A 27,946-nucleotide genomic window follows, 5' to 3' on the forward strand; every position below is an offset into this window, starting at 1 on the left:
CCATGCAGGGGGGTTCGGCTTGCGGCCAAGCCGAGCACCGATTCCTCAATCCAAGAAGCGCTGTGCTGTTTTGTAAGATTGGACGCGCTGACTGCCCTGCACTTTGAAGGTTGAACTGGCAAAACCGAGCCAGGGACTTGCTAACCGAACCTCCCAAGCGCCAGCTAGGCTATGATTAGGTGCAATAATGTGATGAACTAATCCACAACCGCAAGGAGGGCCTGCCTGAAGAATGTCAAGCAAGAAAAGGAAGCGCGAGGACCCGCCGAAGGGGAGCGACGGCGTAAGTCAGGCTATATTATGCAGGGAGGCGATCTAGAGGCCACAAGGGGCGTCAGCGGCGCGTATGAAGCCGTTCGGCTTTCCCGGCCCGTGCGGGCTTGAGTGGGCCTTACGCCGTGTCCTCTGCCTTGAGAGCCCCCTGGCCCTCCGCCGCTGGTTGCCCCGGCCCCACAGGGCGACCGCTTCACGCAGTGGGATGGCTGGTAGGTGGCTGTTCAGGCGTTGCAGCTGCTGGAGGTTTCCAGAGGCACCCAGTCCTTACTGCTCTCATTTGCAACGCCACCCACTTCGACCCCTCTGCGCCACTCCTGCCAGACCCCAAACTCCCGCTGCCCCCTCCTACCAGGGTCACGCTGGTGCAGGCAGCCGCGCGGCACCTGCCTCAGCCCGCGCCGGCGCTGCTCTGCAACAGCGTGCGGGGGCAGCTGCTGGGCGGGCACTCGTCGCATTCGCTCTCCGTGTTCGTGGTGGGTGGGGCGGTGGGGCGGGGGTTGAGTATGGGTACAAACAAGCCGCAAGTGCGTCCGAGTGGGTGGGTGCCGAGGGGCAAGGCCCCCGTACGGCGGTGAGCGCCGGGGCCGCATGTCGCACCGCAGTTGGCCCCAGGTGGGCGCGCACGGGCAGGCAGGCAGGCAGGCAGGCAGGCAGGCCGACAACAGGCGGCTGCGTGCAGACATGGCGCCGTCAGCCTGGGTGCCGGGCGGGTGCGGGGCGGGTGCAGGCGACATGCGTGACACATGCTCGCCTGCACGCGCGCCCCCATGCAGGAGTGCAAGTGCGCTGCCTGCGCCGCGGGGCGGGAGGCCCAACTGGAATACGCGCGGGGGGCGCGCGAGACGAAGAAGCCGCGGCGCCAGAAGCGGCCGCCCGGGAAGGGGCCTTTCTTCTGCCTAGAGGTGCGTGGCGCTGTGGGGCTGTGGCGCTGTGGCGCTGTGGGGCTGTGGGGCTGTGGGGCTGTGCTGATGAACATAAACGAAAGAAGAGATGCCCAAACGCCGGTCCGGTGTGTGCATGTGCGTGTGCGCGTGTTAGAGATCAGGAGAAGAGCTGGGGCTGTGTGTGCGCGCGTGTGTGTGCGTGTGTGCATGTGCGTGCGCATGTGTTAAAGAGCACAAGGAAAAAATTACGCGTAGGACAGTGTATGCGATGCATGTGCGTGCGCATGTGTGTGTGTGTGTGTGTGTGTGTGTGTGTGTGTGTGTGTGTGTGTGTGTGTGTGTGTGTGTGTGTGTGTGTGCGTGTGTGTGTTAGGGAGCACGAGGAAGGAAACATGCATGGCTGTGTGCGCGCGTGTACGTGAGTGTGTGCATGTACGTGTGCGTGTGCGCACATGGGGCCGGGTGGCTGGGGCCACCCACCACCCCGCCTGCGTGCAGCGCCGGCGCCTCAACCCACCCGGACGCACTCCACCCGTGTGCCCACCCCTCCACCCGCCAGGACTGGTACGTGCACTGCCACACCTCCGCCAGCGGAGGCGCACGGCGCACCTCGCGCGACGCCTGGCGGGAGCCGGAGGCGCTGCGCCCGCTGGACACGCAGGACCCGGCGCTGCAGGCCCAGGCGGCGCGCGCCGCGGACGTGCTGGTGAAGCGCGCCGTGCACGTGCTGCTGCCGCGCTGGCAGTGGGAGGCCACCCTGGAGGCGGCGGGGTCGGCGGGGTCGGGGGGACACGGTCAGGTCAGGCCCGCTGGAGAGGATGGCGCCGGCGATGGCCTGGTCAAGGTGCGGCGGCGTGCGCGTGGGTGTGGCGTGGGGGCTCCAGGTGTGGGGCCGGGGTCGTGGGGGGCCGCGGCGCTTGTGGCGCAGCGCGGAGGCCTGGTGCGGCCCGGCGCCCTGAGGGGGCGTCCACAGCCTGCAGCCGCGCACGTGCTGGGGCACGCCGTGCCCTGCCCCGACAACCGCGTGCCCTGCACCCGCGCGCGCGCACCCCCCCAGATTGCCTACCGTCAACCATGTCAGTAGCTAAATTATGAATGTAACCCGGTGGGGCTGGCGGGTTTGGGTTCACTCGGTTGGCTTACTTAGGGTTCTGGAATGAACTAACCCCCCCGCACACACATACTTGCTTCGTTGTCAAACAAACACGCCCGCCCACACACACATACGCACACACAGGTGTCCTACCTGGACTGGGCGCGCAGCTTCCTGCGCCGCTACGTGTCGGGGCCGGACGCCGGGCAGAACCCGCTCAAGGGGGCGTTTGTGCAGGTGGGCAGGGGATGCGGGCGGCGGGCGGAACGGTGGGCGGAGGGGTGGGCGGAGGGGTTGGCTGCGGGAAGGAGCATAGCAGGTCTGTGCCACGGCCGGAAGTGAGGTGAGGTGAGGTGAGGCGACGTGAGGTGCGGGCCCAGTAAAGGCAAGCGGGGCCGGGTCGGGTCGGGGTCGGGCCAGGTCAGGAGAGCGGTGTCCGCCTACACCCGCCCGCTGCCCCCCTAGCTGCCTGCCGTGCTGCCCCCATCCCTGCCCCTGTTCGTCACTGCCGTCGGCCAACCAGTCATGGCTGGGCCCCCCCCTCCCCGTCCTTGGCGGCTACCCCAACCGCCCACCGCCCACCCCAATCAAGATCAAGCTCTATAGAGTCCGTTGCTTAGGGCACATGGGAGAGTAGCAGCCTTCGGAGGTTTATCGCGCTGGAGCTGGCTGCTGGACTGCATGGTCATCGGTACCGATGCGGCTGCTGTAACAATGTAGCTACACCTTCGCTTCGTCTTAAATGATCATGATTGTTCCCCCGCCCGCACCCCGAACTGGAGCTCGAGCTGGAGCCGGGAGCTGGTCGACATCGTCGGTAGCGCTTGATGTTCCGCAAGATGGTCTACCGTCTACCGCTTCCTTAACTAGTCATGAATGTAAACCCCCTCCCACCCCGCCTGCCGCGCTCAGGTGCTGTGGTGGAACACCCCATACCAGCGCGACGACCAGTGGGCGCTGGGGCGCGAGGAGGAGCTGGAGTACGGCACCTGGTACGGCGGCACCGTCACCGGGCTGGACTGGAGTACGGGCACCGTCAAGGTGGGCCGGGCGTGGATGGGCGGGCGTGGGTGTGGGCGAGTGAGCTTGTGGGCATGTGGAGGAGGCAGCGGTGTGGGCCGGGCGTGGGTGCAGGTGCTTGGGGGTATGGCGTGCGGATGCCTGGGCGTGCGGAACAAGGGCGTGCGTGTAACGTCCCCGGCAGGAGTACACTAACATAAACACGCACGCACGCATCGCATACACTGTCCTGCTTGTTTCCTTCCTTCCATTCTCTAGCCACACATGTACATTCCCGGCACACACACACGCGCGCGCGCGCCCACAGCTGCTGTACCAGGACAACCATGAGAGCGAGGTGGCTCTGGGCGCCTGCTTCCTCAACGTGGCCGACCGCCCGCCCAGACCCGGCCAGGCCGCGCGCCTGCCGCCGCTGCTGGCCGCGTTCAAGGCAGCGGAGCGACACGCCGCCCGAGCCGCCAAGAGTGCGGCGGCGGAGGCAGGGGCGGCAGTGAGCCTGGGGGCGGCGGCGGCGAGCCCAGCGGCGGCAGCGGCAGCGCCGTCACGCGCGTGTGGGCCGTCGCCGGCGGGCAGCAGTCGCGGCTGCCAGGAGGGCGGCCTGGAGGGCGGGCTGGAGGACGGCAGTCAGGCAAAGAAGCGGCAGAAGGAGGGCGGCAAGCGGGAGCAAGCGCAGGCGGGGCAGCAGGACCAGGCGCCGGCGGGGGCAGGTGCCACTGCGCCGGGCGCGGCAAAGGGAGCTGGAGCCGGCGCTGGCGCTGGCGCTGGTACTCCGTTGGCCAAAGCTCCAGCACCAACAGCACCAACAGCACCAACAGCACCAACAGCACCAGCAGCGCCAGCCGCCAGCGCTGGGCCGGCGGCCCTGGCCCCCGCGCCCTCGCGGCCGCCACTGCAGCCGCCCACAGTGACGGCCAAGACAGCGCCTGCAGCTGCGGGCGGCGGTGCGGCGGCTGCGGCTGCGGCTGGGGGCGCGGGTGCGGCTGGGGGTGCAGCGACGGGCGCGGGTGTGGTCACATCGCCGGGCGCGTCGAAGAAACACAAGCGCCTCAAGGCCAAAGCTCCAGCACCAGCGCCAGTACCTGCGCCAGCACTAGCGCCGGCGCCAGCGCCAGCGCCAGCACCAGCGCCAGCGCCAGTACCAACGCCACCTGCGCCGGCGCCGGCACCGGCGCCAGCACCAACACCAGTGCCGGCGCCAGCGCCGGGGCCAGCACCAGCACCAGCACCAGCGCCAGTACCAGCGCCACCAGCGCCAGCGCCGGCAGCGGCGGCGTCGGCGCCGGCGGCCGGCGCGCTGCCCGCCCCTCGCCCGCCATCCCGCCTGGTGGCACACCCGGGCAGCCCCAGGGCCGTGGGTGCGGGCGATCGGCTGAAGGCCAAGACCAAGATCAAGATCAAGATCAAGATGCCAAAGCACCACCCGCACAGCCAGGAGCAGACCCAGGAGCACATCCAGCGGGAGAAGGCGAAGAAGGCGAAGTCGGGTGCTGCCGCTGCCGCCGGTCCGTCAGCTGCTGCCATTGCCACTGGTGAGGCCAAGGGCAACAAATCCAGCGGCAGCGGCAGCTCTAGCGGCAGCGGCAGTGCAGCTGCAGCTGCAGCGGGTCTGGCTTCAGCTCCTGCCGAGGTAGCTGCGCTGCCCGCTGCTCAACCGGGGCCGGCGACGGCGGGGTCCGGCTCACGTGCAGTGCCGCCGTCCAGGGCTGGCGTCGCCGCGGCGGGTCAGGCTGAGGCCGTGCCACCCGTGCCGAAGCGGCAGCGGCTGGAAGCACCCGCCGCTCCTGCCGCTGCCGCCACCTTGCCCCCCTCCTCCTCGCCCCCCAGCGGTGCGGGGGAAATGCAAGTGGGGGCGGCGGCGGGCCTGCGCGCGCAGCCGGCACCAACAGCTGTGCCTCCGCGCCCCATGGCACAGGCGCAGCAGCGGCAGGTGGCGCAGGGGACACCGGTGAAGGCGGGGGCGGCGGAGGCGGGGGCAGCGATGGGCCCAGCGGCGAGCGGGGTAGTGGACCTGACCGGCGACACGGAAGAGCAGCAAGAGCGCGAGGGGGGTGAGCAAGAGGAGGACGGGCGGCAGGATGGGCGGCAGGATGAGCGGCAGGATGGGCGGCAGGAGGACTCCAGCGGCCTAGGCGGCGCGGCTGCATGTGCAGGGGCGGGTCCAAGCACAGGGGAGGCGAAGGTGGATGTGCGAATGGAGGCGGTGCACTCGCACAGCACAGGAGAGGAGGGCTCGGCAGAGCAGCCAGAGCCGGAGCTGGAGCCAGTTCCAACCCCGGAGCCGGAGCGGCAGCAGCAGCAGGAGGGCGGGGAAGGGGTGGGCCGGGAGGCGGACCGGGACCAGGGGCCGGGCCGGGCCGGCGGGCCGGGCGGCCAGCAGGCCGGGCCGGCGCCGGCACTTGGCCGGGTGGAGCGGCTGCCGCATGCCGCTACTGCCGCCTCCGCGGGGCCCGCTGCGCCACAGCCCGGGGCTGCCGCTGGCCCCGCTGCGGACGTCACTGCGGCAGCGGAAGCGCCCGCGAGGCAGCAGCCGCAGCGGCCGCAGTCGCCACAGGCACCACAGTCGCCGCCCCGGTTGCCGCCGCCACTGCCGGCGCCGCATACGCCCGGCGTAGAGGGCCTGGCCGCGGCGGTGGCGGGCCTGAAGGACGTTGCAGCGGGGCTGGCGGCGGCGCTGAAGACGCCGTTGGGTCTGGGGCCGCCTTACGGGCTGCCGGCAGCGGCGCTGGGAGCTGCACGCGTGACAGGCGCCACTGCTGCGCCGCCTGCACTTGTGGAGCAGTGGGACCGGCAGCAGCAGCAGGAGGAGGAGGAAGAAGACCGGCAGCAGCAGCAGCAGCAGCAGCAGCAGCAGCAGCAGGTGCATCCGCAGCCATCCGGCGGCACAGCGGCGGGCACCTCAACCGGGGCGGCAGCGGACACCGCCGCTGCGGCAACGCCCGTGCCGCAGCGTGCGCAGGAGCAGCCGGACCTGCCCAGCGGGCACCTGCCGCAGCCTCCTACGTCACAGCCGCCCTCACCGCTGGCAGCGCCGCAGCCCCAGCCGCGGTGGTTTGGGCCGCAAGAGCCGGGTGCGGCGCGGGCTGGCGCTGCAGAGCCGCCTGGGGCTGGGGACCGGGGCAGCTGCACCGGTGCCACAGCCGCAGCCACGGAGGTCGCCATCGCACCAGCGGCGGCCGTCCCAGCACCTGACGCGGCCGGCACGCCGACGGCAGTAGCAGCAGCAGTAGTAATAGCAGTAGCAGCAGCAGCAGGCGACCCATGTTCAGTGGCACCAGCTGATGATGCGGCCGACCCGCAGCGGCCGGCCGCATCCTCCCACCACACCGGTGCCGAGCCCGCAGGTGCCGGGCCCGCAGGTGCCGAGCCCACAGGTGCCGAGCCCGCAGGTGCCGAGCCCGCGCCTGCGCCTTCCTTCGCCGCGACACCACCGGTGCTTGCGGCGGCGAATGTTTCAGTGGTAGAAGTACCGGGCATTGCGGGCGTTGCCGGCGCCGGTGCGAGTGCTGGTGCCGGTGCTGATGGCCATGCCGGTGGTGCCGGCCCTGCGGCTGCAGCAGCAGCTGCGGAGCCGGAGCCGGAGCCGGAGTCGGAGCCGGAGCCGGAGGCAGAGGCGGAGGCGGAGGTGGAGGTGGAGGCAGAGGCGGAGGTGGAGGCGGAGGCGGCGTGCGCTGCCGGCTTTGCGGCGGCAGCCGCAGAGGCAGTAGCGGCAGAAGCTGTGGCTGCCACCGGCTTGTCTGCAACCGCCGCCGCTGCCACCACCGCAGCCTCAGCGGCATCCGAGGCCGCGACGTGCCCTCTCGACATGGCGCCGGCGGCGCAGGCGGCTGCAGCGACGGCCGCTGTGGCTGAGGCTGGGCAGCAGCTCGCTGCACCGCAGGACGAGCCGGAGCGCGAGCCCGAGCACACGCGGGGGCCGGGGGCAGACGAGGCGTCACACCAAGAAGCACGGCAGCAGCAGCAGCAGCAACAGCAGGAGAGGGCGTTGCAGGCGGCGCCGGAGGCGGCGGCGGCGGCAGGCCCGGGCGTGGCGCCTGCGCCCGCCGAGTCGGGGCCGTCGCAGGGGGCTGCGGAGCCGCACGCCACTGCCGCGGCGTGTATGGACGCGCTGTCCTCGCCCGCCGACTCCAGGGCCACAGAGCCGCTGATGCTGGCGGAGGCGGCGGGGCTGGAGGCGGCGGCGGGGGGCGCAGCGGCGACGGAGCTGCCGGCAGCCGCGTGCTCGGGTGCCAGCCTGCAGCTCAGCACCCAGGGGGCGGAGAGGGGGCCCGCCTCAGGCAGCCTGGGCGCCGCGCGGCCGCACGGTCCGGCCGGCGTGGCTGTCAGCGGCGCCGTCGGTGGCGGGGCGGCTGGGGGTGGGGGCGGGCGGTGCCGGCGGACTGCGGGCAGCAGCGACGGCAGCAGCGGCGCGCCGGCCGGTGACGGGCAGGCAGGCGGGAGCGGCTGCGGGGGTGGGCAGGGGCCGCCGCGCGGGGACAGCCAGCATGACGCTCCGGCTGGCGGCGGCGAAGGCGAAGGGAGGGGCGAAATCGCTCCTGCTGACGCCGCGGTGACGCCGGCAGAGGCCGAGGTGGGGCATGTGGCAGGGGTGTCGGACGCTGCTGCGGCGGCGCACGCGACCGATATGGCAGAGGCAGCGACAGCAACAGGGGGGAGCGGAGCCGGCGCAGCTGCGGTCTGCGGCAGCCCCACACGCGGCAGTGCCTGCGCAGGCGGCAGTGCGTGTGGCGGGTGCGACGCCGTGGAAGGCGGGCAGCGGCAGCCGCAGCCACGACCGCCCGCGGAGCCCTGTGTGGAGGCGGCCGCCGCACCACCACATGAGCCGCACGGCGAGGCACCCGAGGCGCCTGAGAACGCACCCACACCGACACCAGCGCCAGTGCCAGCGCCAGCGCCAGCGCGCGCAGGAGCGTCGGAGCCGGCCCTTGCGCCACCACCGCCGCCGCCGCCACAGACGGCCACAACGGCGCCGCCGCTTCCAGCCGCGGCGCCCGCCCTGGCGGTGACAGCGTCAGGCAGCGTAGCAGCGGACGCGGCAGCAGCGGCCCACACATTCACCGCAGCTGCTCCTGCTCCTGCTGCTGCTGGCCGCGCCCACGCCGACGCAGCCGCGGCCGCAACGCCGGGCGCGGCTCTGGCGCCGTCCGCCGGGTGGCGCCGCGCGTCCAGCGGCAGTGGCGCGAGTGGCGGCGGCGGCGGCGGCCCGGCACCCCCGAGGCAGGAGGTGGAGGTGGCGGTGGAGGCGATGCCGCACCTACAGCAGCAGCAGCAGCAGCAGCAGCAGGCGGCGCCCCGCCGCAGCGGCGCCGGCGACTGCAGCGCTGCCACCATCGGCCAGGACCGCGCAGCAGCAAATGCCACTGGCGGAGCCATTGCTGGTGCGGCCACTGCGGCCACTGCGGCCACTGTGGCCACTGCGGCCAGTGCGGCCATTGCGACCAGTGCAGCCCACCACCACCACCAGCCGCCGAGGCAGCAGGGGGCCGCCGCGCAGCCGCAGCAGGACCCGCACCACCCACACCCACACCTCCAACCCCGTCACCACCACCCTGAGTACGCGCAGCACGCCCAGCGCTCTGGGTCACAGGGCTCGTACGGCCATGCTCACCACCAACACCCGCACAATAGCAGCCACAGCTACAGCCACTCACACCCCCACCAGCACCAGCACCCCCACCAAGGCCACAGCTACTGCCATGACCCGCTGGCGCACCACCACCACCACCTGCTGCAGCACCAGCACCAGCAGCACCAGCACCAGCAGCACCAGCACGAGCAGCACCAGCATTACAACTGCCAAATGCAGCACTACAATGAACACCAACAACAACAGCAGCAGCAGCGGCAGGCGCAGCCGGCTTTCCTGGCGCGGCCGGAAAGCATGAAGCCAGGAGTACCGCCGCCGCTGCCGCAGCAGCAGCAGCAGCGGGTGCCGCAGCCCTACCCGCAGCCGCCCATGCAGCCAGGGCCGTGGGGCCTGCCGTCGCCCTGCTCAGCCGCCACACCCGCCGCCGCTCCCGCCGCCGCGCCCGCCGCTCCCGCCACCCCCGCCGCTGCGCCCGCCGCTCCCGCCCCTGCCCCTGCTCCCGCCCCTGCCCCTGCCGCTGCCGCTGCCGCTGCCGGCGCTGCCTGGCTGCCGGGCGAGGTGTTCGCCAGCAGGGCCAGGGCCATGAGCGGCAACAGCAACAGCAACAGCTTGGAGCCGCAGCCGCACCCGCGGCCGCGGCCGCACCAGCACCAGGCGTCAGGGGCGGGCGGCGGAGGCGCGCCACCCGCCGCCGCTGCCGGCAACGGGGTCGCTGCAGGCAGGGGCGCAGGCGCCGCAGAGCCGCAGGGGCAGGCGCCAGGGCCCGGATGGGCGGGCGGGGCCCCCGGGGGCTTTGGCGGGGGCGGAGGGGGCGGAGGCGGCGGAGGCGGTGGCGGAGGCGGAGGCGGCGGCGGCGGGCCCGGGCGAGGTGGCGGCGGGGGCGGCGGCGCTCCGGGCCGTGCGCCGCCTCCGCCTCCTCCCGGCTGGCCTCCCGCCATGGTGGTGGAGTGGGGCGCCTGGTGGTTTGTGGGCTGCGCGGTGGGATACGGGCGGCAGTGCGAGTGCGTGATGCGGCTTGTGCAGGCGCGCGGCCTGCAGCCGGAGCAGGCGGACGTGAGTGTGCGCACAGGGGGGGCCGGGTGGGGGCGGGGCAGGCAGCAAGGGAAGGGAGGAAGCGGGGAAGGCTACTAATACACCCGGCATACACATACACGTGTACACACACACACACACACGTGCGTTTCTGCATCGCAACACTGCCTTTGCGCTTTGTTTTTCCCTTGTGCTCCTTAACACACACACACACACACACACACACACACACACACACACACACACACACACACACACACACACACACACACACACACACACACCTCCTGCCGCCTGCCGCCCCTCCCTCCTCCTCCGCCGCAGTGGACCTTCCACCGCATCATGGAGGCCGCATGCTGGTAGGGCTCTCGGGAAGGGGGGGGGCTGCCCGGGGGGGGGGGGGCGGGGGGTCACGTGCCCGAGCCAAGGCCAGCGAAGGGAAGAGGGCGCAGGGGGCAGGGGACATACGCATGCTGCTGCGGGGACCTGTGGGTGCGCAGCAGCCCAACACACGCCTTGCAACCCTACTCCACCCTACCCCTAGTCCGCCCGCACCCTCACGCCCCCCCTGGCTACGCCTTCACTTCTTAAGTAATCATGAATGTAACCCCCCCCCCTCCCACCCGCGTCCCATCCCTCACCCCCTTGGTCTTGGTTTGTTTGGCATTGGAGTGCACCATCCCTCCGTTCCACCCCCGCCCCATTTCCCCATGGCTGTTCCCCCAAGACCGCCTACCGCCTTCCATAATCTTAACTTATCATGAATGTACCCCCATTCCATCCCCCCCCCTGCAGCGAGCTGGGCTGCGCGCCGCTGTCCGCCCGGCTGATGATGCTGCTGATGACGCAGCACGCCTACGTGTGCGTGCACAACATGCCGGCCGCCGCGGCGAACCAGGCACGTGCATGCGAGCGTGTGGATGTGTGTGTGTGTGCTAGGACAATACAAGGGGTAAGGGCCGACACGGTGTGCAGGCCCTGATGTGACTTTTCGCGTGGCGTGCGGAGTACGGTGAATCAGGCCGCACCCGCACTCGCGCCCACCGGCGACCGCCCATACCAACCCACCCACCCACCCACCCACCCGCGCACCCACCCACCCACAGACCACGGAGCAGCTGCTGTGCTTGGTCAGCTCGCTGCTGCGCGAGGCCGGCGAGGAGGAGGCGTGGCAGCGGCGGCAGCAGCAGCAGCAGCAGGCGCTGGGGGCGGCGGGGGCGGCGGGGGGGCCGGGGCTCAAGCCGCCGCGGGCGCCGGGCCTGACGGTGCCGCAGCTGTGGGCGGTGCTGGGGGGTGCGGCGCGGCACTGCATCAAGATGGTGATGGCGGTGGTGGCCACACAGAGGTGGGCGGGAGGGCGGGTGTGGGGGGGGGCGGGGAGGCGGGGAGGCGGGGAGGGCAGCTGGCCTCTGGGAGCTGCACGGGTGTTTGAGTCCGCGCATCGCCTTGCCTCGCCATTTGCGGTGGTGGCTGAATGGCTGATGCGGTCACCTTCCTTCCACTTCCGCTTCCACCACACGTACCTCCTCCCCCTCACACCGCCACGCCACACGCCGTGCAGGGGCGAGCTGCAGCCCATCACGCCCGGCCAGCGCCAGACCTACCTGCCGCCCCTGCCGCAGCTGCTGCGTATGGCCGCCAGCCGCATACCCGTGCCCGAGGAGGATGCAGCCGTGCGCGCAGCCGTGGCGGCGGCCGCAGTGGAGGCGGCGGCGCCGCCGGAGGCCCAGGCGGACGCGGTGGCGGCGGTGGCGGCGGCGCTGCGCGTCAGCCTACTGCCGCGGACAGAGGCGACACTGGCGCGGGCGGCGGCTCGGCTGACGGCGGCGCTGCCGCCCTCCGTCCAGCAGCAGGTGCAGCAGCTGTCAGGGGCGCCGCCGCTGCCACCGCCACCACCGCAGCAGCAGCAGCAGCAGCAACAACCCGCCGTCACCGGCCAGCCTGGCTCGGCGCAGCAGCTGGCGCAGCAGCTGGCAGCACAGCAGGTGCAGCAGGCGGCGCAGCTGGCGGCGCAGCAGGCGCAGCTGCAGCAGCTGATGCTGCAGCAGCAGTTCCACCAGCAGCAGGCGGCGCTGGTGCAGGCGCAGCTGGCGGCGCGGCGGCAACGTCGCAAGCTCACATGGGCCGCACCCGCGCCCAGGGCGCTCATGACGCTGCTCGGTCGGGCAGGCAGCCGCCGAGCCGCCGCCGAGGCGGCGGCGGCGGCGGCAGCAGCGGCCGCCGCGCGCGCTGCAGGCACCGCTGCCGGCACCGCTGCAGGCACCGCTGCCGGCGCCGGCGCTTCCCGGCTGGGGGCTCGGCCCTGGGCGGCGGCTGGCTCGGGCGATGCGGGCGCGCCCATTGAGCTGCTGGATGGCGAGGACGCGGACCTGGACCTGGAGGACCTGGACCTGGAGGGCGAGGACCTGGATGACGGCCTGCTGGACGTGGACGGCGAGGAGGAGGAGGAGGAGGAGGGCGCGCTGCAGGCCCTGGCGGCCGACGACGTCGCGGCGCCGCCGCCGCAGCCGCAGCCGTTGCTGGCGTCACAGCCGCCCTTCGGCGTGGGCGGCGTGCATGTGAATGGCGCGGCCGGCACCTGGCTGGCGCGGCGGCGGCAGTGGTCGGCGGGGGGCGCCGGCGGGAAGGAGCTGGCGGCGCTGGTGTCCGTGGCGTGCCGGGTGGCGGCGTGCAGGGAGGCGGCGGCCAAGGCGCTGGCGGCGGGGGCGGGGGCCCCGGGGGCGGAGCAGGGGCGAGACGCAGCAGCGGCGGCGGCAGGTGGCGGCGAGGGCGCAGGACGGCTGGGCGGGGCGGTGCTGGCGGCGGCGCAGGCGGTGGTGGGGACGCGGGAATGGGCGGCGGGCGTGGTGGCGGCGGCCAGGGCGCGGGCAGTAGCCGTGGCAGAGGGAAGCACCGTCGCGGCGGCGTCTGCGGAAGGGGTCCGGTCAGAGGGCACGTTGGCTACAGCGGCGGCTGCTCCTGCTACTGTCGCTGCCACTGCTACCGCCGCTCCCACTGCTGCTGCCGAGGAGCCACAGGCGCAACGCCCGCAGGACCAGGCAGGGGAGCCGCCTCCCCCTGGGGATCAGCCGCCGCCTGAGGCGGACGAGGCGGAGGCGCAGTCGCCCGCGCTGCCGCCGCCCGACTCAGTGGCTGGCATGGACCTGTCCTGGCTGGACACCAGCGTGAGGGCGCTGCTGGCGGGGCACTGGCGGCACCGCAGCGCGCGGCAGGAGGAGGAGCAACAACAGCAGCGGCAGCTGCCAGCAGCAGCAGCAGCAGCAGCAGCAGCAGCGGCGGCGGGGGCGGCGGCGGGGGCGGCAGGACCCAGCCGTGGTACAGGGGGTGGCGACGCCGTCACTGCCGGCGATGCCTCAGCCACTCCCGCAGCAGCCGCTGCCGCCCCCGCCCCCGCTACTACTCTGGCGTCTGCAGCTGTCGTGGGGGCGCCGCCAGCACCTGCTGGGGGCGCGGCGGGCGGCGGCGGCGGCGGCGAGGCAAGCCGGGCGGAGGTATCGACGCAGGAGGCGCAGCCGGTGCCGCCACCACAGCAGCCGTGCGGCCGGCTGGCTCGCGTCCTGGCGGCCTGGCAGGGCCTGGCGCCGCCGCGCCGCCGCGCGCTGTACCTGGTGGCGTGCCGGCTGGCGGCGGGCGGGCCGGGCAGTGGCGCGCTGGGCAGCTGGGGCGCGGTGGAGGGGCTGGTGAGGTGTTTGGAGGCGGTGGCGGGCAAGGCGGGGGAGGCGGGCCGGCAGGTGATGCAAGCCGGGCCGGCAGCCGGGGACGCTGTTGAAGGGAACTGATGTAGTTGCCACCAGTGTAGACACTACCGGTACTTGATGCGCGAGGACAGGGCGGTTTCACTTAGTATGGTCTGAGCGCGGGGCAGCGCAAGGCGCAGCGGCGGGTAAGTTGCAAGCGGCGAGCTGTAGGACGCGTGTAATAGTGTCAGCGAACGCCCCACAGCTCCCCTACCGAACGTCGCCGCACCTATCCTCACCATCAGCAACGCTTCCTCACCTCCGGTTGTGTTGTTGGCGTGTTGCACCGCATTCGGCCTGCCCGCCACAATTTTCGTACACATTCGGGCCCCTCTTCTGCTTTGCTTCGCCTTGTTCTTGCCCCTGTTTGTCACACTGTCGCCCGGCCATTGTTTTGCTGCACGCCGTTGCATTACGCTAGTGCTCGTCTACACAGCTCATCCGTGGACGCCGGTCGACTGCCTGCAGGTGCGCATCGGCTATGCTATCCGCGCGGTGTGGCGTCGCATTGAGTCTGTGTGGTGCTATCGCCTTGGCCGGGCGCCCGGAGCGTGAGGAATGCGCGTCAGCAAAACATCGACACAACCTGCCAGCTACCGTCGGTACAGTAACAGCGCGCGAACGACGCACCAATGCCTTGTCCCTTCTTGCTACGCATTTATGTGGGCACGGGTGGGAGCCACACACATCGGGACTACGCTTTCCTGCCCCTTGCCATGTTCCATCACGAGCGAACGCCCTCTTGCAGGGGTGTTTTAACACAAACACGTAATGTGCATCCAGCTTGTTTGCGAGCAAGTGAAGCGCGACTGCGGAAAGCGCTCAATCGACTGCTGTGACATCTGCTCCTTGAAGTAGCATAAACGGACTCCGCAAGGGCACACACATGTAAAGCAATCAAAAATGAATACAACGCAAATGCAGTGAATAGAATTAGCGCTGGCTAAGAGCAGGGCATATGACAAAGTAAGCCACATAGCTAAAAATGCGGAGGTGCTTCGCGTGCTTCATTTCCGCAGATGATGCGGTGCGTCCGCAACAAGCTGGAGTGTCTGCAGCGGCTTTGCTGCCGGCGCCTGAGCTTGCCGAAAAGCGGACTCCGACAGCCCAACACGACACCGCGCAGCAGCCACTAGTTGTCACAGTCTCTAGAAAGCAACAGACAGAACAACAAGTGCCGCTCCGGTGGCCGCGTTTGGATACTCAAGTTTTTGCCCTGTTGGGAGAAACGCGCGCGGCCACGCTGTCCTTGGCCAACAGCGCAACCTGGACAGCAAGAGCATACGGTCTGATTAGGGCTCTGTCTGAGCGATCACTGCAGGCGACGTAAGTGGACGTGTGACTGGACTGTTTGTTAGGGCGTAGCCAAATGGTCTCAAATTGCTGGCCCATAGTTGGGTTTCTGGAGCGCGGCTGAGTGTATCCACTTCTTGCTACTTTTTCACTGGCATGTGCCGCTTTACTTGCGTTTTGCAAGCTTACGAACCTCAAAACTGTCCCCAGCCGGAGCCACACCGGCCCCTCCCCCCTCCCAATGTTGTGCTCCGCGACCGCAGTGTCTACGGTGCCGTGTCCCACGACGCGACTGGAGAGCTGCTATTCTACGAGCTGGCCGGACTTGGGGGCGACCTGCCCGGCCCGGAGGCCCGGGAGCGACTGCCGTCCTGGTGTGGGCAGCAGCAGCAGGAGGAGGAGGAGGAGGCGGACGGCGGCACGGCCGATATTGGCTGCTGGCGTGTGGGGCGGCCGCCGCCCGAGGACGTCGCCGACGTCATGCTCCGAGCCTGTACGACTGGGGTGAGTGTGTCGGGGGGTCTTCGGGGGGTAGGGGGCCTCGGGTCGCGGGCTGCGCGGCATACCCTATGGCGCCTGCTGCCGTGGGCGGGGGCGCGCACCCCACCCCCCTGTGTGCTTTGGTGTGCAAGTATGTGGGTGTGGGAGGTTTGCAAATAGCAACTCAAACCTAACTAAACCACGCTGAAACGAGCGGAGCACAGGAAGAGGCGTTAGTTGCAAGCGATAATACTTATGGGACGGGGGCCGAGGCGTCGTGGAGCAGCAGGGCGAGCGGCGCCGGCGATAAATGTCGCCGCCCGGGCTCGGTGGCGCGCACAACAGCACAGGACAGGCACGCAGAGACAGCATAAGAACCCACGACTTATCTGGCGACCAGGAAAGGAGCCCAGGGGGTTGTGGATGTGGGTGTGGGCGTGAGTGCGCGGAAGCCAGCGGCCGTGCTCAGAGGCTGCAGCAGCGGTGGCCGCGGCAGCCCCGACACACACACACACACACACACACACACACACACACACACACACACACACACACACACACACACACACACACACACACACACACACACACACACACACACACATACACACACATACACACACTGTTTGATGTCTCTGACCGCACCGCACCTGGCCCACGTCGCGGTGCGGACCTTCCTCTTAGTCATCGTCTCCCGTACCACCTGCTTTCCAGCCCCGCCAGCCCCGCCCTCAAACCCGCACTGCCAACGGATGCACCATCACATGCCTGCCCGCAAGCAGCCGCCTGCCCGCAATCCAACTCACCCCCATACACAGCCTCTCACCGCTACTCCCTGCCCACTGCTGCTGTCGCTGCTCCACCCTAACCCTCCGGCACCCGCCCTGTCCCCCTGTCCCCCGCTGTCCCCCGCTACCCGCTGTGCGCCGCTGCCAGGCGGTGGTGTCCTGCCCGCCCGAGCGGCCCGGCGAGGCGTGTGTGCCGCTGATGCTGCGCGGCGGGGTGCCCGCAGGCGCCCTGTGGCTGTCCGTCATCCCCACCGCCGCCACCAGCCCCGCCGCGCAAGACGGCGGGCAACACCCGCGACCGGCGGCTGCGGCGGTGGGGCGGCCTGGGGACCTGCAGTTGCAGGACCACGCACAGCCGCCGCCACTGCCGCAGCCCTCTGGCGCCCTGGCAGGTGCGCCCGCCGCCGCACCCGCACCCGCACCCGGACCAGCGCCGCAGGCTCAGGCAGCCACCGCCAAGGCCACCGCCGGCACCAGCCGCCGCCCGCACTCGGGCGTCAGCATCTCAGCCACCACCATTGCGGTGGCGTTGCAGCCGCAGCCGCAGCCGCAGCAGCACGGCGCCAGCAGCCGCTCCCGCTGCCCGGGTGCGGGCGATGGCGCTGTTAACAGGAGTAGCGGCGGCAGTAGCAGCAGTGATGACGGTCTGCTGCTGCCCGAGGCTGTAGCCGCCCGGCTGCTGTCCGACGCTGCGGCGCTGGAGCTGCTGGGCTTCACCGCGGCCATGGTGCTGCTGGCGCCCTGCGGCGGGGCAGCAGCAGGGGGAGGAGGAGGAGCAGGAGGAGGAGCAGCAGGCGCAATGGCGGCGGCCGCTGCTGCGGCGGTCGCCGCCATGGCTGCTGCCAACAGCGACAGCGGCTACGGTGGCGGTGGCGGCGGCGGCTCAGCGACGGCGGCGGCAGCTGCAGCTGCAGCTGCGGCGGCGGCCGCTGCCGCGGCGTCTGAGGCTCCGCCTGCGCTGGTGTGGCAGTCGGGTGTGGTCCACCGGCTGGCTGCTGCGGGCAGCCTGGCGGCGCTAGTGTCGGAGCTGTGTGTGGCGCTGGAGGAGCACGTGGAGCGAGCCTTCGTGCTGCAGCCGGCGGTGAGCGAGGGGGGCAGGGCGGGGCGGGAAAGATAGGGCGCGTCTTGGACTGCGACATCAGTCCGGCTGTTTGCCTGAGCACAGGCTGCCTCGGACGCCATGCGTGCGTGTGTGTTTGTGCTCTGACGTATGTGCCGCGCGCTGGATGGTCCCGCCGCCGCCCGCGCCCATGTGTGTGCACGTGCGCTGCAGGTCCGGGCGGCGCTGGTGCCCATGGCGGATGAGCCGCTGGGGCTCATGTTCGGCCGCGTGGCCTACCTGGAACCCGCCGCAGCAGCAGCAGCCACCAACGCAGCAGCAGCAGCAGCAGCAGCAGCAGCAGCAGCGGCGGCAGCCTCCACCTCTGCCTCGATCTCCGCCTCGGTGTCCGCCTCCGCCTCGGCCGCCTGTGTCCGCGCGCCGCGTGCTCTGGGCTCCGCCGCCGCCGCCACCACACACCCCTCCGCCGCGGTGGGCCTGGCGCCGGCACCCTCCTCCAGCCAACGCTCCGGGCGGCCGGCGGAGCAGCCGCAGCAGCCACAGCCGCAGCAGCAGCAGCCGGGCGACGGCCACCGGCCCCGGCGCCTCAGCCTGCTGCAGAGGGTGTCGCTGCTGGGCACTCGGACCAGCGGCCAACAGCAGCAGGAGCATCCAGAGCTGACGGCTGCTACTGCCACTGCCACTGCTGCCGCTACTGCTACTGAGGCTGTTGCTGTGGCGTCTTGGTGGCCTGGCTCGAGCGCGTCCCTGCCTGCAGGCCGCAGCGGTGTGCCCGCTGGTGCAGGGAGCCCCGTGGGCGTCACCTCCGGCGCCACTGCTGATCACACCGCCCAGACGCCGCCGCCGCTGCCGCCGCCGCTGTCCGCCTGTCCGCCTGCGGGTGGTGCGGGCGGTGTGTCCAGCAGCGGCGCCGCCAGCGGCCGGGCCGTCTACGGCAGTACTGCGGGCGCTGCTGCGTGCGCCGGCGACTCCCGGCACCTGGCGGCGGCAGCCTCCAGCTCATCACAGCGCTATGTGGTGCGCTGCACGCCCGCCGCGGTGGCGGCGCCGGCGGCTGCGGTGACTGGGCCGAGCGGCACGGAGGCCGCCGGCGCCACGGCGCTGTCCCTGCCGGCGCCCGCCGGCGCCTCCGCCTGCGCCTCCGCCTGGGACCCCGGCTGTCTCAGCGCCGCGCTGCTCAGCACCGCGCCGCTGCACGTGCACCTGCAGGCGCTGCTGCCGCCGCCGCCGCCCACCGCCACCGCCACCGCTCGCACCTTCCCGCTGCAGCACACGCTGCTGGCGGCGGTCGCCAAGGCCGACGCAATCGCGGCGTCCACGGCCGCCGCGGCAGCGGTGGCGGCAGAGCCAGCAAGCGCCGCGTCCGCCAGTGGCGGCGCCGCCACTCGGGCCCTGGGCGCCGCCGCCACCGCGGCCGCCGCCGCCGTGGTTGAGGACGTTGCGGTGCTGCTGCAGGATGTGCACCGCCCCTGCCGCGACGTGTGCCTGCTGCTGCTGGGCCCCACACCTGCTGCGGCCGCCGCCGCGGCGTCCACGGCGCAGGCGGCTGCTGCCACTGCCGCTGCCGCTGCTACTGCCATCGGTCCCGCGCAGCAGCAGTCGCCCCTGTCCCACCACCACCTCAGCCAGCCGCTGCTGACGGCGGCCCCGGGCGGCGGTGGCTACGGCTCCCGCCGCCCCTGCAGCGTGGCCGCCATGGCGACCATGCTGACGGCGGCGGGCGCAGCTGGCGGCGGGGGCAGCAGGATGGCGGGCGCCGCGACAGGGGCGGCGGGGTCCGCCAACACGGGGGGTCACAGCGGCCGCATTGCCACCTTCCTCACAACCTCTGGCGGCATGCCTGTCGCCGCCACCAACGCCCTGGCCGCTGCTGCTACCGCCGGCCACCTCAGCACACGCGGCAGCCTCACCTCCGGCTCCGGTCGCAACTCCGGCGCCCCCGCCGCCGGTGCCCCCGTGCGGTCGCTGGTGGTGGTGCTGCTGCGCACGGGGCCGGCGGCGATGACCAGTGGCACCGGTGGCGGTGGCGTGGCGGCCGGCAGCAGTGTCAACCTCACATTGGCGGCGGCGGCGGCGGCGGCGGCGCCCTACGTCGGCCTGTACCTCACCTTCCCTACGCGCCTGCCCGCGCCGCTGCTGCACGCCGTGCGCGGCAGCTGTCAGGAGCTGGCAGACCGGCTGCTGTGCGGCCCGGTGGCGGCCAGGCTGCGGCCGCCAGAGGCCGGGGCTGGGCCGGCGGCGGCGGCGGCGGCGGCGGCGGCGCGGCTGGGCGGCGGCAGTCTGGCGGCGGAGCTGGAGGTGTGCCGCGGCGGCGCTCCGGGCCAATACGCCGTCATGCGCACCACGGACATCACCACATCGGCCCTGGCGCCGCCGCCCACGCCGTCCTTTGGAGCGGGGGGCGGCGCCGCCAGCAGCGTCGCCGCCGCCGCCAACCACTTCCTGCTGAGCAGCGGCGGCGGCTGTGTGGACAGCTACGCCGGCGGCCTGTCTGGGCTGGGCCCCCTACATATGTCGCTGGTGTCCACTGCGCCGCAGTCCCTGTTCACCAACACCACCACCGCACTGGGCGTCACCGAGGGCGGCGCGGGCGCCAGCCCTCACCACCAGCACGCGCTGACTCACACCGGCGGCATGCATGCGCTCATGGCTACCGGCAGCACTGGTGGCGGCGGCGGCGGCGACGGCCGGCAGGCCTCCTCCAGCCGTGTCCCACAGTCACTGGCGGCGTGGGGGCTGGGCACCGGCGCGGGCGCAAGCACGGACGGCGGCTCGGGCGCCGCCGGGGCCGGGGCCGGGGCCCGCGGCGGCGGCGGCACGGAGGCGCTTATGGGCATGGCGAGCACACGGGTAAGGGGCCGGCCCCTCAGCGGCATCCTCAGCGGCGCCCTGTGGAGCGGCGGTGCGGGTCCGGTGGCCGCAGATGACGCGGCGAGCAACGAAGGCAGCGGCAGCGCGGCGGTGGCGGCGGCGGCGGCGGGGGGCCCTGCATCGCCCGCGGCGGGTGCGGGCGCCGGCTCGCAGCGCTCCGGGACCCAGGGCCACGTGATCAAGTCCATAAAGAGTGAGGCGCTGCCGCGGGGTCCTGCCGTGCCGTGCCGTGCCGTGTCGTGTCGTGTCGTGTCATGTGGTTGATAGGGCGGCCTGGCCCAGACGAGGCATCACAAGCAGCAACCCCCTCGCCACATGCCTTCCTAAGTGGTTGATGCCTGGGCGCTGCTGACCCGTAATGCAAGTGGCCTCGTCAAACACCCACACGCACGCCATCTGACGCGCATGCACACACACGCATGTATAAACACAGGCTTTCTTGGCCCAACCCGCTCCCAGCTATTGGCTGCCGTCACCACCCGCGGAGCCGTCGCCGCGGCGGCGGCCGCGGCAGGCGGCAGCGGCGGCACGGACCCGCCGCCGTCCGCGGTGCGGCAGGCCGTCACCGACACCTGCCATGAGCATTCCACCACCTACGGCCCCGACGGCCACCACCACCACACCCACCACAACCACCACAGCCCCCGCGCGCTGCCCGACCGCGGCAGCTCCCCGGCGGCGGGGCCACAAGCGCTGCGGGTGCCGGGGCTGAGGCAGCAGCAGCAGCTGCAGCCACAGCTGCCGCCGCCGCAGCTGAGCAGCCGCCGCATCCACAGCGCCGGCAACGCCCGCCGCATTGTGCTGCTGGCGGCGCCGCCCGAGACGCCGCAGCTGGCAGCCGCCATGGCGCGCAGCGCCGGCGCTGCCACGGCCGATGGCGGAGCCCCTGCCGCCATCCCGGCCGGCGCCAGCACCGGCACCTTGGCTTCATTCGCGTCGCCGTTCGAGAGCACCGCCGCCGCCCTGGCCTCGCCGGCCGCCGCAGCCGCTGCAGCCGCCGCCAACGCCGTGGCAGCTGCTGCCGACGGCGCCGCCTCCGCCGCCGCCGCGGCCGCCAACAACGCCAGCAGCCGCCACGCCTACCTGGCCAGTGGCATGACGACGAGCATCGCCGGCAGCGCCGCCCAGATTCCGGATGACATGCTCAGCTCCCTGACCGCGCCGCTGTATGCGACCACAGCCCAGCCCACCGCCTTCACCACCGGGGACTGCGGCGGCGGCGGCAGTGCCGCGGCGGCGCCGGGCTCCGCGGCCCCGGATGTGGCGGCGGTGCTGACGTCCTGCTGGCACTACTGCGACTCCATCATCACGCTCACGGCCGCGGACGTGGGCGAGTCGGCGCGGCAGCAGATGGTGAGTTGGTGGCGCGTGTGTGTATATGTGTGTGTGCGTATATGTGTGAATGTGTTGTGCGGATGGGGTATGTTCTTCTGTTTGCAAGAATGCGCGGAGGTCTGCTGGCTGTGTGCATGTACACACGTGTGTGTACGTGTGTGTGTATGCATGTATGGCACATATACATATTTGCTCAGGGCCGTGTGTGTGTGCGGGGAGCCAGCCGTGAAACGCCTCAACACACATGACATGCACACGTGCATCACACACACACACACACGGCCAACGACACACACACACACACACACACACGGCAAACGACACACACACACACACACACACACACACACACACGACACACACACACGACACACACGTGTAGGACCTGCTGGTCGGCAGCATCAACGCCACAGCCGGCGGCGGCAGCGACGACGTGGCGGCCGCCGCCTCCTCCGGCTCTGCCGCCGCCTCCACCGCCGGCTCCGCCGCCGCCCGCCAGCACCGCGCCGCCCTGGCCGCCGACCTGGCCAGTCTGCAGCTGCGTGAGATGCTGGGGCGCGGCGGCGGCGGCGTGGTGCTGCGCGGCCGCTGCGGCGCCACCGACGTGGCCGTCAAGCTCATGGAGATGCCGGTGGAGGCGGACCCGGCGGCCGCCACCGCGCCAGTGCCGGCGGCCAGCCTGCTGGCGACCGCGGCGGCGGCGACAGCGCCCGGCGGGGAGCAGCCGGCGGCTCGGGAGGCGGCGCCTGGGGAGGAGGCTGCGCGGCTGCGCGCGCGGCGCACCATGCTGCGCAATGCGATGGAGCTGTGGTGCGGCCGCGCGCTCAACCACCCCAATGTGGTGCAGGTGTACGCGACCTACACCTCCGTCGTGTGAGTGGCGTGTGCGTGTGGCCTTGTGTGGGCCTTGTGTGGGCCACGTGGGCGGGCACTGGGAGCGTGTGTGTGTGTGTGTGTGTGTGACTGTGGGGGTGGCTTTGCGTGGCATCACGCGGCTTGGCGCGGGCGGGGCTGGGCGGGGCGGTCTAACTTGAGGCGTGTCACGACAGGGGGGGGTGCAGGTGGCCGGGGGTATCGGCGTTTGCATGTGCCGGTACGCCTGACGCACACACACACACACACACACACACACGCATACGCACACACAGACGCACACACACATACACACACGCACGGCTTTCATCATGTGCTACTCTAACGCACACTTGGTTGTATGTGTGTGTCCGCACGTCGGGGCGCCCGCCGCGTGTACGTACGACCCGCAGTCTCAAGGTGCGGCAGCTGCCTGCCGGCGGCGGGCGCCAGTTCTACCTGGTGCCTGTGCCCGAGGACTGCGTGCCGCCGCCGCCGCCAGGCCCTGCAGCCGCGGCAGCTGCAGGCGGAGGAGGCGGCGCCGGCATCAGCAGGTGAGCGCAGTAGTTTGTGGGCGCCGCTATGTTTTTATTGTGCGCCTGCATGCTGATGCTAGTAGGGTGCAGTTGATGGTGCATGCACGTATGGGGGCGGGCGCCACAGGCATGTGTGTGTGTGTGTGTGTCGTGCAGCTGGCCGTACAATCACAATCACTCGCACCGGGGTACATACGTTGCTGCTGGGAGGCCTACGCCGCATGTGCCACGTGTCACCCGCCCGCTGCCCTCCACGCACTCCCGCTGCTGCAGTGTTGCCTCATCCGCTGCCGGTGGGCCAGCGGCGGCCAACGGCCCCAACGGCCCCAACGGCCCCGGCTCTGCGCCGCCGCCGCCGCCTCCTGCTGCTGCTGCTGCTGGTGGCATCGAGCCGGGCGACTCGGTGTGTACGGCACTGCTGGTGGAGTGGTGCGACCTGGGCAGCCTGGCGGCGGCGGTGGCGAGCAGGGCCTTCCCGCGCTACCTGCCGCCGCCCGGAGGCCGTGTGGCGGCAGCGGCGGCGGCGGGGGCCCAGCAGCCACCACCCGCTGTGGACATGATGGTAAGGAGAGGAGGGGCCGAGAGGGCTGTTGCTGTTGCTGTTGCTGTTGCTGGGGCCTTGGCACGTTTCGCGGCTTTTGGGAGGTGCCCTGGGGCCTGCCTGGGGCCTGCTGCCTGGGGCCTGCCGGACGCTCTGGAGTGCAGTGCCTCGTTCGCATCTTTCTTGCTTAAAGAGATTTGCCCGCATATCACACCCTTCCGCTCCATCCGCCTCCCCTCCGTCCTCCCTCTCCTCCTCTCCTCCTCCCCCGGCTCACGCGCACAGGGCGTGTACCTGACGCTGCTGGATGTGGCCATGGCGCTGCGCTACCTGCACGGCCTCAACCCGCCCGTGGCACACCGCGACGTCAAGGCAGCCAACGTGCTGCTGCGCTCCAGCACCTCCGACCCGCGCGGCTTCAGCGCCAAGCTGGCGGACTACGGGTTCGCGCTGCCGCTCACAAAGGTGCGGCGGGCGTGTGCGGTGGGGGGTGGGTGCCGGGTTGCCGGGGGCGGGGCCGGCCCTGTTCTGTTGTGTGGTGTGGGTGTCGCGCACGCGTACTCAACCTCACCACCCCGTTGGAGCTCCCACTCACCCAAGCCTCTGTGCCATCCACCGCGTCACATGGCATACGCCCACATACACACACACACACACACACACACATGCGCTGACATGCATGCGCTGACACGCCCGCCTGACACTCACACGACGCAGACGGCGGAGGACGGCACCCGCTATGCGCTTGTGGACCAGGCGTGTGGCACGTGAGTGGCTGCAGGGCGTTCGGTGTGGCTAGGGTGGGGAGGGTGGTGCGGGGAAGGGCGGGGGGCCAACTTGGTGGGATAGACATCTACATAGGCGGACAGCCGTTAGCCAGCTAGTGGGGTTACCGGGCTATTGCGCGCGTGCCGCCCACCTTGACCTCCTGACCCTCCTGGCGCGCCGCCCTGCCCCCTGCCCCCTGCCCCACAGGGTCACCCACCTGCCTCCGGAAGCGCTCAACAAGGGTGGGTGGGGTGGCTGGGTGGCCGGGGAATGAAGGCGGTTGGCAGCTGCTCGCATGCATGCTGGTCCGGCTGCTGCTGCTGCTGCTGCTGCGCCTTGGTGCCTGGGTGTCTTGCGCTTGTGCTGCTGCTGGCACTGCTGGCACCACCACTGGAACCATCGCCCCTGACCTCACTGCCTCCCCCTGCGCTGTGCTTGCCCTGCCTGCCTGTGACCGCCTGCCTGCCCGCAGTCCCCCGCCTGGACGCCTCCGCCGACATCTACAGCCTGGGCATCACCATGTGGGAGCTGCTGGCGGGCGGCCAGAGGCCCCACGCCGCAGTGCCCGTGGACCGCATCCCCGGCCACGTCACCCGCGGCGGCCGGCCCGTGTTCACAGAGGCAGTGCCGCTGCCGTACAGGTGTGAGCGAGCAAGCGTAGCGAGCGGCAGCAGTGGATGGGGAGCGGGGGGGAGCGAGGAGCTGACGTTGGGCGCGCGCGCGCGCGTGTGTGTGTGTGTGTGTGTGTGTGTGTGTGTGTGTGTGTGTGTGTGTGTGTGTGTGTGTGTGTGTGTGTGTGTGTGTGTGTGTGTGTGTGTGTACGGCGCAGCGGGGCCATGGGCTCTGGCGCGGGGCAGGCAGGGGGCTGCCGCACATGAGTGTTTGTGCCATGTGCACGGCACAGAACATCCAGGCAACGTACAACTAACACACACGCTCGCTGATACTCACGGACTCGCCCTCCCGCCCACCCTGCCCACCCTCCCCACCCTGCCCACCCTCCCCCCGTCCAGGCGGCTGGCTGCTGCGTGTTGGTCCGCGGTGCCGTCGCGGCGGCCTCGCGCGGCGGAGGTGGTGGCGGCGCTGACGGCCGAGCTGGCGGAGCTGGAGCGCGGCGGGCACCAGCAGCAGCAGCAGGCGCAACAGGCGCACCTGGCTCAAGCACAGCGGCGTGCCGCCGCGGGCATGTAGGAGTCGACTGGTGGCTGGGATGGGATGACGTCCGCAGCTGGCGGGGTGTCCTAGCTACGGTGTTCACGTGCCGCTGTGCATGCAGCGTGCACAAAGCTGCCTTCTGAAGCAACTCACGAAGTGTATTACGGCTTTTGATGTTTTTATTGATTATTCATCAACAAAGAATGAATGCTCGCAAAAGAATGTATGTATACGTTTCTAAGGCTGCGAGGTTGGGTCGAACCCCTAGCAGCACCAAGTACCGCATGTCCGTTTCTAAAGGCGGTGTGGCCTTTCCACTCCACAAAGCAGCCTCACGCAGCAGCGGGGATTACACCCTGCCCACCGGCTGTGAATTGCCCTGTCGCGGGAAGTCGGAGGAGGAGGAGTGTCTGCTTGGGCCTTTGCCCTACCTGGCCCTGGCGCCGGCCCCGCCTGCTGCTTGGATGCATCGGGCGACGCATCACGGTGCGTGTGTGCACGTGCACGCAGTAGCTAGCCGTGCTGTGTTCACTGCTGTGGGCCAATGAAGTGGGCCCGGCCAAGAAGAGATGCACTGCAGCAAAGGAGTAATTTCTCACCATCAGTGTAGTGATCATGTCTTACTGCCTATCAACACTGGGGCTGCGGGCGCACGCAGCTTGTGTTACTGGGAGTTACTTACTGGCTGCAGCGGTAGGTGCCAGTGGCTGGTGTGCAGGCAGCTTGGCTAGGGGGGGGTGCCATGATGGAACTTCAGCCGAGCTCCTTGATTGTGTGTGTGGTCTGGCTGCCCCAAGGCGGGTTTGGCTGCTGAACACTGCAGATGGCACTGGGGCTGGCAAACAGGAACACGGCCACCCGCTGATTTGGGGTCTGTCTGGGGTTTGAGACGGGGCAGACGTAGCCGTGTACACTTGGTGGGGTGCCGTGAAGGCATCCGGGTCGGCCGCCCATTCGTGCCCGCGTGCATCGCGATGTGAAATGATGAACCTCCCGGATGTATGGATGCACGGGGGCCCAAGCTGAGCTGCAATAAAGGATGTGCTTGTCCGGTATCATTGCGCAATCGCTCAATCTCAGCCGAGCATTGCCGTGCAACACGTTTTTTTTGCGGAACATGGCAAGGACCACATTGATGGTGCGGGTTGTACGGTTGTAGAGAGGGGCGGCCGGTGTGTCGGCCGGTGCGCCCGGCAGGTCAATAAGGCGACATGTGCATGTATGTTGGGCCGAGTGTCGAAGCACGGCGTGCCGTGTGTTTCGGAACGCCCGCCCACTGCTGACATGTCCGGTATGATGGAGCAAGGTGGGGCTGTCACGGATGACGTGGCCGCTGTGTTGGTGGGCGGCCCCGCACAAGGCGTTGCGGGGGCGGGCGCCGTCGTAGGGCGCCGGATGTATGGCTGGGCTGGGCGCCCTTACATGCCCCGTGGTGCAGTGTAGGTGCGGGGCGGCGGCGGCACCTACCGACGTGGCTTCCCATCCCATCATGGCAATCAAGCCGCGACTGCCCCACATGCTACAGCTGCATGCACGCATACTGGCAGGCCTCCAAGGAGCAGTTCCTTCCAGGAGCAGTTTGGAGGACGACGTCATCATCATTGCACTGGAATAATGGCACTGGTGTTGCTCACTGGCAATATGTGCGTTGCAATAACACGTGCAAGTGCGAGTATGCGTGACGTTCCGTACTGCTGTGCTTGGCGCGCTGCGCTGCGAGGGTACTGACGAGAGTGGCTTGGCGGCGGTGCAGGGCCTGGCGCAGGCAGCAGCGGTCGGTGGTGTAGGGCCTGGGCTCATCAGCAGTGGCGGCATGCATGTGCGCAGCAGGTGCGGCACGCAAGGCCACGTGGACGGGGAGAGCGCCGCGCCGCCCGAGAAGTGGCGCCAGCTAGCGCGAATGTTGAGACCTCCCTGGTTTGCGCTCTTTGCTGGCGAGCATAGCGTGGCACGGTGTGTCGTTTGTTGCCTGCGGTGCTTGTGCTTGACAGAGGGACGCGGCTGGACATACGGCGGCGGGCGGTGCCTGTGCAAACCGCCCCCGGCTATGTCCGGGAGATGAGCGAGGTAGTTTCGAAACCTTCGGCCTCGGGCGGGACAGTATTGAGCGCGGCCTCGGACGGGACAGTAGTGGGTGCAACCACTTTCTTGTCAGCAGGTGCCACATGTTGCTGGCCGGGCTGTATGTGTAGTAGGGGCAGCCCTGACCTGCGGGCTGGCGCACTGCGTGCTCGTCTCCTTTCTATAAGGTGTGTATAACAAAATTGTAAGGAAGTCAAGCGACGTACAACAAGTTCGGGTTCCGGGCGCTTCATTCCTGCATGGAGCCGCGCCATGGCGGCAAGACTGTTCCTGTGCCTGTGCGCCCAGGCCGCGCATATGGTCCTCTCCCTCTCCTGTGTGTGTTTTACATGGATCCCGGCTGCGCATCCGCTAGCCAAGCCTAGAAAGAGAGCAGTACGGCGCATCAATCCAACTACTCTAATGAATGTGGTGAATGTGGTGAAATGTGAAGCCCGATCTCCGGGCCGACGCTCTAGGCGTCGCCCGCGCATAAGTATGCACCACCGTGCAACAGCCAGACAGCAATGCAGGTGTGCCCTTTTTGTTTTGCCCCTGGACAGCAATGCATGTGTGACCA

General features: G+C 70.3%; 2 protein-coding genes across 2 annotated transcripts; both read left to right on the plus strand.

The window, feature by feature from the left end:
- The first annotated feature begins 79 nt into the window (after positions 1-79).
- Positions 80-13,820, plus strand: CHLRE_01g001150v5 (uncharacterized protein). The gene is made up of 12 exons (XM_043058088.1): positions 80-283; positions 457-485; positions 629-749; positions 1,050-1,178; positions 1,720-2,004; positions 2,398-2,490; positions 3,166-3,294; positions 3,581-9,910; positions 10,214-10,248; positions 10,685-10,787; positions 10,996-11,234; positions 11,451-13,820. The coding sequence occupies exons 1-12, from the start codon at positions 233-235 to the stop codon at positions 13,666-13,668; spliced, it is 9,762 nt and encodes a 3,253-aa protein (XP_042928002.1). The 5' UTR covers positions 80-232; the 3' UTR covers positions 13,669-13,820.
- Positions 13,821-14,399: 579 nt separating this feature from the next.
- Positions 14,400-27,590, plus strand: CHLRE_01g001200v5 (uncharacterized protein). The gene is made up of 13 exons (XM_043058089.1): positions 14,400-14,952; positions 15,183-15,423; positions 16,336-17,268; positions 17,461-20,311; positions 20,552-21,471; positions 21,836-22,326; positions 22,719-22,859; positions 23,115-23,403; positions 23,668-23,847; positions 24,100-24,149; positions 24,358-24,392; positions 24,623-24,791; positions 25,164-27,590. The coding sequence occupies exons 1-13, from the start codon at positions 14,612-14,614 to the stop codon at positions 25,339-25,341; spliced, it is 6,819 nt and encodes a 2,272-aa protein (XP_042928003.1). The 5' UTR covers positions 14,400-14,611; the 3' UTR covers positions 25,342-27,590.
- Positions 27,591-27,946: the final 356 nt, after the last annotated feature.

The sequence above is a fragment of the Chlamydomonas reinhardtii genome, chromosome 1 (assembly GCF_000002595.2).
Source record: "Chlamydomonas reinhardtii strain CC-503 cw92 mt+ chromosome 1, whole genome shotgun sequence".
NCBI classification, from domain to species: domain Eukaryota; kingdom Viridiplantae; phylum Chlorophyta; class Chlorophyceae; order Chlamydomonadales; family Chlamydomonadaceae; genus Chlamydomonas; species Chlamydomonas reinhardtii.

Bases quoted from the DNA above. Each gene is read 5' to 3' on its own strand.
- CHLRE_01g001200v5 (XM_043058089.1), top strand. From the start codon at position 14,612: ATGCGGAGGTGCTTCGCGTGCTTCATTTCCGCAGATGATGCGGTGCGT. The intron at 17,269-17,460 runs GTGAGCGAGGGG...CGTGCGCTGCAG, and splicing joins CCTTCGTGCTGCAGCCGGCG to GTCCGGGCGGCGCTGGTGCC. The intron at 24,393-24,622 runs GTGGGTGGGGTG...GCCTGCCCGCAG, and splicing joins TCCGGAAGCGCTCAACAAGG to TCCCCCGCCTGGACGCCTCC.
- CHLRE_01g001150v5 (XM_043058088.1), top strand. From the start codon at position 233: ATGTCAAGCAAGAAAAGGAAGCGCGAGGACCCGCCGAAGGGGAGCGAC. The intron at 750-1,049 runs GTGGGTGGGGCG...GCCCCCATGCAG, and splicing joins ATTCGCTCTCCGTGTTCGTG to GAGTGCAAGTGCGCTGCCTG. The intron at 10,249-10,684 runs GTAGGGCTCTCG...CCCCCCCTGCAG, and splicing joins ATCATGGAGGCCGCATGCTG to CGAGCTGGGCTGCGCGCCGC.